At 40.6% G+C, this 10,733-nt stretch overlaps 1 protein-coding gene across 2 annotated transcripts in view; it reads right to left on the bottom strand.

Moving 5' to 3' along the window:
- Positions 1-3,453: 3,453 nt before the first annotated feature.
- The window catches only part of UBE2E1 (ubiquitin conjugating enzyme E2 E1), a 102,023-nt gene continuing 94,743 nt past the window's right edge, over positions 3,454-10,733 (bottom strand). For both annotated transcript variants that reach the window (XM_033929947.1, XM_033929946.1), the window contains exon 6: positions 3,454-4,296. In XM_033929947.1, coding sequence (XP_033785838.1) covers positions 4,199-4,296 — 98 coding nt within the window. In that variant the 3' untranslated portion in view covers positions 3,454-4,198. The remainder of the gene's footprint in view (positions 4,297-10,733) is intronic.

Genomic DNA, 10,733 nt, shown 5'->3' with positions numbered 1-10,733 from the left:
GAAAAACGGTCAGTAAAGTATGAGTGAAACCAGACCTGATCTGTAATCCCGATAGCTTCAAGTTGTCCAAGGAGATGCTGACGAAAGATCAAGGGATATTAAAAGAATGGAATTATGGTGATCCAGATGGTAGTGAATGACTGTTGACATACTTATATTAATGAGTGCTCTGTTGAATGATGTTGTCTGAAGCCTGTCTGGTTAGGGTGTAGAATGTTTGTTTTTTCAATGAATTCTGAGATTTGGGAAAAAACGATTTTTTCAGTTAATTTTGCCAAAAATGGGATGTTGACTATAGGCCTGTACAAGTTTGATTTGTCGTGTGGGCTGCTTTTGTGATTTTTGATAATTGGTCTGATGTTAGAAGCTTTCCATGAGTTGGATAGACTACTTTGTTGCAGACTTTCTGTTACCAAGGTATGAATGAAAGGACCAAAGACAGAAAAGAAACATTTAAGAATAGTTGGAGGAATCGGTTCGCCCTGAGTATTAATATTCTGAACGTGATGTTCAATCTCCCTTAGAGTGGGGAGATTAAACCTAGCACATTTGGAAGAGGGAAGGATAGTCAGAAGAACTGGTGTCTAGGGGTTGTGGCGTTATTATGGACAAGTTTTGTCTGATGTTATTGATTTTATTGGAAAAGTAAGCTGCAAGTTCCTGGGCTCTAGGTAGATCAATTTGTGAAGTATTGTGTGTTTGAGGATTTATAGATTTTAATATTGAATATAGGACTGATGAGTTTTTGGCACTTTCAATTTTCTTTGTGTAATATTTCATCTTGGCTTGGATTATTTTGGATTTGTAGAAGGTTGCCTGTTCTTTGAACTTATTCAAATTTGGGAGAGTTTTGTTCCGTCTCCACTGCCTTTCTAAAGCTCTGAGTTGGTTTGTTTTTTTTATAGAGGGCTAGGTCTGCGGTATACCAAGGGTTAGAAAGTTTCCATGGTGATATTATTTTGGTCTCAATGGGGGTTAAGGTGTCCATTAGTTTACGTGTGGCTTTGTGCCATTGGAGGAAGTGATCGGATAGTAAGGAGGTATCAGAGAATGTTAAGTTGAAAGTTGCAGTAATTGTTTCCATGGAGAGTTTGATAAGGTCACGATATTTAATGGCTTTGGGCTCTGGTTTCAAGTTTAAGGGTGTAGCAGTGTGGTTTACTGATACAAGGTAGTGGTCAGACCAAGGAAGGGGCCAACTAGGACCAAGGTGATATTTAGAACAGGAAGAGGTAGGAATTAGGATCATATCAATTATGTGGCCTGCCTGATGTGTAAGATCACTTAATAAAGGCAATAAATCAAGATTATTGATGAGAGTAAGGACTTCTGAAGTAATAACAGGCTGGCTAACAGGTACCCAGTGGGATCGGCCTGTCAGCTACAGACTGAAGTCTGTGTTTTCTCAAAGCGAGTAAAGCTGTGTAAACACTCCAAGCACCAGAATCCCCGAAAAAGGGACAAAAATATACCAAATAAAATAATAAAATGGGGAGAGCACAACACACACTCCTGCAGGCTTGCATACAGAAGGAAAGAACTGCAGGTGGAGCTAAGGAGCCCAGTGAAGTACTGCAGTGGCAAGAGGAAAAATCTGGAGTGGATTCCTTCTGCAGATGCACACGGCTACAGGGATATTACCATCTGTCTAGAATGTCTTACCTATTGCATTGAATACACAATTATTCTAAGCAGATTTTATGTGCTTGTAGTGAAAATAAAAAAATTATGTGTCTGTATACAAACAGATGGGATCTTGTGCTGGATTTTTGATGGTAAGCCATTTGTCTTGCTGTAGATGACCAGAAGGTGGTGCTTCTATCTACCAAGAGCAGAAGGATGCAAGAGTCCAAGAATAAATTAGGACAATAGTGAGCTCATATTTGATAGGGAGCTATCTAAAATAAGTATTAGATTATTATTACCTCCTTTTTCTTTGATGCCAACTGCTTCAAAATAACAATATCGCCCTGAGACAGTTTTACAGAAGTACAGATATCGCTTAAACAAGCCTTGCACAATGATAAAAACACTAGAGAATGTTGAAAACAAAACAAAACAAAACAGAATAGATATATAAAACACAAAGTAAGTGTATAAATGGTGGTAACAATGAGTGATGTAATGAGCCATATCCTTCACATTTGAGTTCAGTAACCAGCACACAGAACATTTAACGTGAACAAAAACTCAGATACCATTACATACTATTTCTTAGTCAATTTTAGCATTTTAACAGCAAAGCACTATAGAAACGTTTTACCTGCCTGATGATGGTATTTGTCCTTTGACATGTTTGCATGTCATATGCACATGCACAATTAGTTTGCATGCATAAAATTTCTGGCTGTGGGAAAATATTCACTGTGTAGAAAAGTTACAAGTGCAAACTATTAGCCCATGTACATACAGTTTGAAAATGGAAACAGAAAGAACAGCAGGAGCAACATACATACAAACATTCCCAACATACATTCATTCAGTGGCACATCTCTCTAACCCCAGCCCAGCCCAATCCACCTCCATTGGAGGATAGAACATACATACATACATACCCACCCACCCACCCCCAACACCCATCCCTTAAAAATAATTGCTAAAGGTACAGAAGGCCTTTGTAAATTGTGTCCTCCATGGAGAGCACCCTTCCAGTGTTGTTAAGCCCTGCTTTGGAGTTAGAATGCAGTGATGCAGCAGACTACCTCTGGCCAAATCACATATGACCTACGGTATATGTCATGGTAAGCTGCTTTCACAGTGGTCAATGACAGCAGAAGGCACTCTGATGGTTACAGTCAAGCAAAACAGCAACAGCTACTTTAGAAGTTAATTCAACAACTTCTTTAACAAATTGCTATTCACATCTGGCACAAACAGAGCACAAAATGAAATGTCCACTAGAGAAATGGTTCATTCTATTGCTTGCTTTTAATGGGCTTCCACAAATACCTTATTGATTCTTCATTCATAAATTATACCTAATCTCCCAATCCTCCTTAAAAGCTAAAAACATATTCTAGATGTATTAGTGTTCTTTTATATACCTAAGAACTCCTAGCAGGAATATTGAATACAAATTTGTATATAGCATATTTTATGGTTATATTTTTCCCAGTGCCATTATGTAAAGAACACTTTCACCTTGATTCAATCATTTTAAGAGGTTGATATTGACCATTTATTTGGGAACAGAAAAAGTCTTATTGGCTAATTAGCATTTTGTGTAGAAATTTGTCCAAAATAATCTAGTCAGTAAGACAGCCCTTGTATAACACTGATAGACTAAGTCTGAGGAAAGCTTAAAATATCAGCAAAGCAGGAAACTTCACTATCCTACCTGTCCATGAACAGTAACAATTGCCACAGTTACATTCATGGAAAATCCACAGGAACCAAAAAGGAAAACATTTCAAAGCTCTTACCAAACTAGCAAAGCAAGTTACAAGGCTCTAGTAGTTTTTGTTTTACTTTTTTTTATTAGCACAGTAACAAATGCAGACTTAAACAGCCCACAACATAGACCCAGTCCACTGAGTGACTCCTAGTAACGCCTTTACAGTTAAACAGCTTAAGGTATTTTACTACAGGTATCCAGAAAGTTTAATTAAAACCTTTAATCTTTTCACAAGAAAGCCGAGTGGGTTCTAAAATAAAGAAACATATCTTACTAATTCTTGCTTCCCACACAATGCCAGGTATCCACTTCTCTATATTACTTGGGATGACAGCATTGATAAAATGTATTATTAATAATACTCTCCTCCAAGGGAAATTGATCCCAATTTATTAATTTTTTTTACAAAAACATAATAATTCTGATGCTCTGGAAGGACTATACATAAAATGCCAAATCATCATATGTATCTGTACAAAATTAACTTTTTATCTTTTATATACTGCAAATAACTGAATCATAAAATAAAATAAAACCCAAGTTACAGTCTTTGCTGTATTATATGAGTTAATACTGAGGATCCAATGTCTGTGTCTGAATATGCTATTATCAATTCTGTTTAGTGTAGCAAGATACCTTAAGTTACAACAACAAAATTTCAGCAAATAAAAGACTGAATAAAATCTGTTATAGAAATATCCTACTCTTTACCAGCTCCCACCTCCCCAACCCCTTCAAATTCACAAGCAGCTCTCTTCATCACAGACAAAAACAGAAAACCACAATAGTATGAGAGAATCCCATTTATGTAGCGTATCTCTTGGTCCACTGTCTGGCCATTCTGTCATGCTCTGCTCTGTTGGTCATATATTGAGTGGCAATACTTCCAACCAGGGGATCAGCTGAAAAGGAAATAAAAACAAGTAAAATACCCAGTAACATAGTAAATACTGATTTAAAATACAACAGCTTTTATGTACATCAAAATATAAGCAAAAATCTATGTAGGCTCCCTTCTCTTGAATGACGACTACTATCTACTACACTATAACCCATGGGGAAGAACTAAGTCAACCATTCAAGAACAGATTTCAACACTATAATGCAAGGATGAGAAATATTAAGAACAAAGTTCAAGAGCAGCTATACAAACTTGAACTGTTTGAGAAGCCTTTGAAAATGCTGGCGACAAACACTGAACACAGAGGGCACAAATTCCTTGACACTGGAGTCACAGAAGTGAATAGCATCCAGATGTAGAGTTACATGCATTTGTACTAGGAGTGGGAAGGACAAAATTTTTGTTTAGTTTAGTTTCTTGCAGTTTCCACAAATTTTCTTTTCTTTTTTATTAATTTGGATGGCTAGGAGGGGATGTTGGTGTTCTCCCCAGAAATTTTTTCCAGCTGGGTGTCATGAAAAAGTAGCAGGGTGGGGCAGGACAGGGAAATTTGGTGGTTAGAATAGGGTCATTTAAATCCTGTGGCATACCTAGTATATATGACAGCCAGTGCTGATCATTTTTTAACAACCCCCCTCCTCATTATATTAAAAAAAAGTTATTTTTAGTAATAATCCACGAGTCACACAACAAGGGTGCACCTAGGAAAAGGCAACATCTTAAACACTGCTGTGAGCACTAGAACACCAACACATACATTGTAAAACTAAACAAGCCAGATCCTGCAGTCAATTGACCTTGTACAGTCAATGCTAACAGAAAACCATGTCCTTTTCATACACAAAGAACACAGAAATATGGAAGAATCACAAACTAAAAATAGAAATATGTAGACAATTTAACTGAATCGCCAAGAAACCAGACTCTCATACAATGCAACACCACAGAAACAGTGACGCATGTCTCTTAATACTGTGCAAAATATAAAGACAGTAGATGTAAATTTGAAAAAATGATACATAACAATCACCACTTTACAAATTAACAAATAGAAATAAAACAAATAATACCATTTTATTGGGCAGGGAGGGAGGGAGGGAAGCTTACAATTTGTCAGGCCTTCCTCGCTGCTGGGTCCTGCCTTTGCAGAAACAGAAAGTATGCAGGACCCGGCATTTAAATATATATAGAAAGGAATTCAAAAAATGACACTAAAGAACTTGAGTGGTAAGTGCTAATATATAAAAGGGAGCTTGCCCTTTGTACTGTAGAATGGCATTTAACATGGATCCCACACCTAATGTGTGTGCTGTACTTACACCTGCTAAAGCAGGTGTAAATGCTAGTGCCCAACTTAAGGCACACTTTGGGGTAAATTCTATAAATCCATGCCCAACTTTCTGGAACACCCCCAACACATCCCTTCACATCCCTTTTTCAGATACATGTAACTGAAGTTAGTCACTGCTTTATAGAATGGCACACAGCAAGATGTTAATTGGAAGTTTTCAAAAATTTGTATGCTCGTCATTTCCACCCTAATATTTCTGAACTCATTAGACAATTTGTTTTGGTGGAAATTTGGGCACAATATTATAGAATCAGGGAGATAGAGGAAGCATCAATTTCTCAAACCTACACTGTTTTTACGTGTGTGAGTACCAATTTTGCAAGACTTGTAGGTGTCAAGTTTCACAAAATTACACGGACAAAATAAGCTAATTAAGAAGGGTAGTATACAATTTTTTTATTTAAAATTTTTAAGTGTTAAGTCACCAAAGAGATAAGGGAGACCACAAAACCAACAGATAGCAGCCTAACACACACTCCTGAATATGTGCAATCTATTCAAGAACATTCTGCTATTTACACACAGAATTGCCATGCATGGTTTAATAAAATGTCCTCCTTAATATCATGAATTAAAAATGCCTGGATGTCTACCACTTCTTTTCTTTTTTTAAGGAACATACAGGCAATAAACCCTGCTTGGACACATTGTAGGATTGGTTCAATATTTGGAGTGCCCAAGCAACCACAGCACTCTGAGCTGGCAACTAAGAGTGGTAGTGCAAGTTCAGCGTTGGGGTTATTTGTGATAGAGCTCCCACTGTTTTGATTGAAGTTTTGTTTGCTTGTGCTGGCCGATAGGAGGCGACTTCGCTTTATTTCAGAAATGCGCCCATCTCTTGTTAAAATAGAGCTTGGCTTCTGGGTTAGTGGCAGGCAGCCTATGGGAATCACTGCTGCAAACTGTTGAAGCAAGGCCTTAGGGAGGGAAGAGGCTGCACATTGGGGTAGAGGAGGTAGGATGAAGTCTTGGACATGAGGAGGAAGGGAGAGATGCAACAAGAGTTGTCGGGGAGAGAGGAGAGAAAAATGCTGCATATTGGGGGGGAGAGAGAGGACAAAAGATTAGGTTCTTATCTTTGCTAATCTTCTTTCATATAAATCTACACTATTCCTGGACTAGTGGGTTATTTTCCTATGGTTGCCAGACAGCTTGTAGTAGTGCTGCCCGATTCAGGAAAAAATATTTTGATTCGATTCAGTCTATTGAATCGATTTTTCGATTTGATTCGATTTTCCAGCCCAAATGGGTATTTTTTTCAAACATCCTGGTGGGTTTATTTTATAGCCTCTTCACCCCCTTTGCCCTCTCCTACCCACACTGGCGCTGTGGTGTAAACAAAATAAACAAAAAAGACTTTTGCTCTCTCTGTTAAATCCTAGCTCACATTTGCGGTCTAACATCACCTCTGGCAGGATACACATTTCAAATCTGACATATTGTAATCACAAAATAGAAAATAAAATTATTTTTTCTACCTTTTGTTGTCTGGTCATTATTCAGATCTTGTTGGTCCCAGGCTCTGGTTGTCTTCTGATAACTCACTTGCCAGGATCTCCTTCTTTCTTCGTGCTAACCATCCATCTATCTCTGTCCTCCCCTTCTGTTTCCCTTCCCTCCCTCGGAGGTCTGGCATCTTTCCTTTTTTTCATCTCCATCTCCATCCCCAGATCCACCTACCCCTTTCATCCAGCATCTCTCCCTCCTTCCCCACCACCCCAGGTTCCACCACTCTCCCTTTCTCTTTCCAACTACCCTCCTATCCAATATCTCTTCCTAAATCCCATTGTCCACCATCTCTCTCCCTCTCCTGTTTTTAGATCCATTATTTCTTCGATCCCTCCCCCAATTCCCCTCTCCCCCCAAGTTCATCCTCAACCAAAAGGTGATAAATAGACACATTCCATGCAAGTCTGCCCAGTACGGCTTTAGTTCAATATTTACTATTATTTTCTGATTCTAGATCCTCCGTGTTCATCCCACGCTTCTTTGAACTCCGTCACTGTTTTCCTCTCCACCACCTCTCTCAGGAGTGCATTCCAGGCATCCACCACCCTTTCCGTAAAGCACAGTTACTTACCGTAACAGGTGTTATCCAGGGACAGCAGGCAGCTATTCTCACATATGGGTGATGTTATCAACAGAGCCCAGATGCGGAAGCTCGCAAGCAGACTTGCTTGTAGAAACTAGAAGTTTGAGTCGACCGCACCGCGCATGCCTTCCCGCCCAGCGTAGGGCGTATCTCCTCAGTTCAGATAGCTAGCAGAGAAGCCAACCAGGGGAGGTGGGTGGGTTGTGAGAATAGCTGCCTGCTGTCCCTGGATAACATCTGTTATGGTAAGTAACTGTGCTTTATCCCAGGACAAGCAGGCAGCCTATTCTCACATATGGGTGACCTCCAAGCTAACCAGAATAGGATGGTGGGAGTGTTGGCAATTTAGGAGAATAAATTTTGTAATACTGGTTGGCCAAACTGGCCATCCCATCTGGAGAAAACATCCATACAATAGTGAGAAGTGAAAGTATGAACCAAGGAGCAGTCTTGCAAATTTCCTCAATAGGTGTAGATCTGAGGAAAGCTACTGAAGCTGCCATTGCTCTGACCTTATGGGCTGTGACTCTACTGTGTAGGGGTAATCCAGTCTGGGCATAACAGAAAGAAATACAAGCAGCCATCCAGTTAGAGATGGTACGCTTAGAGATCAGATGTCCCAACTTGTTTGGAACGAAGGAAACAAAAAGTTGAGGAGCAGTTCTGTGTGGTTTGGTGCGTTCCAAATAGAAGGCCAAAGCACGTTTACAGTCCAGAGTATGAAGAGCTGATTCTCCAGGATGAGAATGAGGCTTTGGAAAAAACACTGGAAGAACAATGGATTGGTTGAGATGAAATTCTGAAACCACTTTATGTAGGAATTTAGTATGAGTACAGAGAACCACCTTGTCATGATGGAAGACAGTGAAAGGTGGATCAGCAACTAAAGCTTGCAGTTCACTGACATTTCGAGCAGAAGTGAGGGCAATGAGAAACACCACTTTCCAAGTGAGATATTTCAGATAAGCTGTATCTATTGGTTCAAAAGGAGGCTTCATGAATTGAGCAAGAACAACATTGAGGTCCCAAACCACAGGAGGCGGTTTGAGAGGAGGTTTGACATTGAAAGTCCTTTCATGAATCTGGAAATCACTGGATGAGCAGAGAGGGGTTTCCCTTCAATAGGCTGATGGAAAGCTGCAATTGCTCTGAGAGGGACTTGGATTGATGTAGACTTGAGGCCAGAAGTCGATAAGTGCAAAAGATAATCCAAAACAGAAGATAAGGAGGAATGTTGAGGCTCCTTATTGTGGGAAAAACACCACGTAGAAAATCTAGTTCATTTTTGGAGATAGCATTGTCTAGTGGCAGGTTTCCTAGAAGCCTCTAAAATGTCTCTTACAGATTGAGAAAACTGAAGAGGAGTCATGTTGAGAGGTACCAAGCTGTCAGATGCAGAGACTATAGGTTGGGATGAAGCAGAGATCCCCGACTCTGTGTAAGAAGAGATGGAAAAACTGGTAGAAGGTATGGCTCCCTGCTGCTGAGTTGAAGTAGAAGAGAGTATCAAGGTTGTCTCGACCACCGAGGAGCAATCAGAATCATGGTGGTATGATCGTTCTTCAACTTGACCAGAGTCTTGAGTATGAGAGGGAATGGAGGAAATGCATATAGGAAGAGATTCGTCCATTCCAGAAGAAAAGCAGAGGCGATAGGGAGAGTATATCCTGGAGCAAAACTGAGGCAGTTTGTGGTTGTGGGGAGCTGCAAAGAGGTCTATCTGAGGCGTTCCCCACTGTGAAAAAGTGAGATGAAGAGGCGAGGAATGGAGAGTCCATTCGTGAGGTTGCAGAATACGACTCAAGTTGTCCGCCAAGCAATTTTTCACCCCTTGGATGTAGACAGCTTTGAGGAAGATGTTGTGGCGGATTGCCCAGTCCCTAACCTTCAGAGCTGACAAAGGGAGAGAGATCCCGTTCCTCCCTGTTTGTTAACATAGTACATGGCGACTTGGTTGTCCATCCAAATGAAGACTACCTGGTCATGAAGAAGATGTTGAAAAGCCATGAGAGCCTTGAAAATTGCTCTGAGTTCCAACAGATTGATGTGACACTGACGATCCGTACTGGTCCAGTTGCCTTGACTATGGAGTCCATCGAGATGAGCGCCCTAAGCGTAGGTTGAGGAATCTGTTGTGAGGACCTTCTGTGGCCCCCCGCATTTGAAACAGCAAGCCTCTGGAGAGATTGGAAGAGAGCATCCACCAGCGGAGAGACTGTCTCAATGAAGAAGTGACTGCTATATGTCGAGAAAGTGGGTCGCAAACCTGTGCCCACTGAGATGCCAGGGTCCATTGAGGAATTATGAGGTGAAGTCTGGCAAAAGGAGTCACATGCACTGTGGAGGCCATGTGACCTAGGAGTACCATCATGTGTCTCGCTGAGATGGAAGAGCGGGAAGACGCTGTATGACAGAGTTGAAGAAGAGCTTCCAGATGTTGTTGTGGAAGGAATGCTCCGAGTTGGATAGTGTCCAGAACAGCTCCGATGAATTGTAGATTCTGGGAGGGTTGAAGGTGGGATTTGGGAAAGTTGATTTTGAATCCCAAACTTTGTAGGAACCACGTAGTCTGTTGGGTCACTACAATAAACCCCTGAGATGTAGAATCTTTGATGAGCCAGTCGTCTAGGTAAGGAAATACCTGAAGACCATGGTTCCTTAGAGCTGCTGCTACCACTACCAGGCACTTGGTGAACACTCTGTGAGAGGAAGCCAGGCCAAAGGGCAGCACTCTGTATTGATAATGTAGATACCCCACCCGAAATCTGAGATATTGACGGGAGGCCGGATGAATGGGAATATGAGTATAGGCCTCCTTGAGATCCAGAGAGCATAACCAGTCGTTCTGATCTAGAAGGGGATAAAGGGACGCCAGGGACAACATTCAAAATTTTTCTTTGACAAAAAATTTGTTGAGAGCCCTGAGATCCAGAATGGGTCGCAGATCGCCCGTCTTCATCAGAACAAGGAAGTAACAGGAGTAAAACCACCTGTT

The sequence above is a fragment of the Geotrypetes seraphini genome, chromosome 2 (genome assembly GCF_902459505.1).
Source record: "Geotrypetes seraphini chromosome 2, aGeoSer1.1, whole genome shotgun sequence".
Taxonomy (NCBI): domain Eukaryota; kingdom Metazoa; phylum Chordata; class Amphibia; order Gymnophiona; family Dermophiidae; genus Geotrypetes; species Geotrypetes seraphini.
This window is presented reverse-complemented; position numbering and strand designations above follow the sequence as displayed.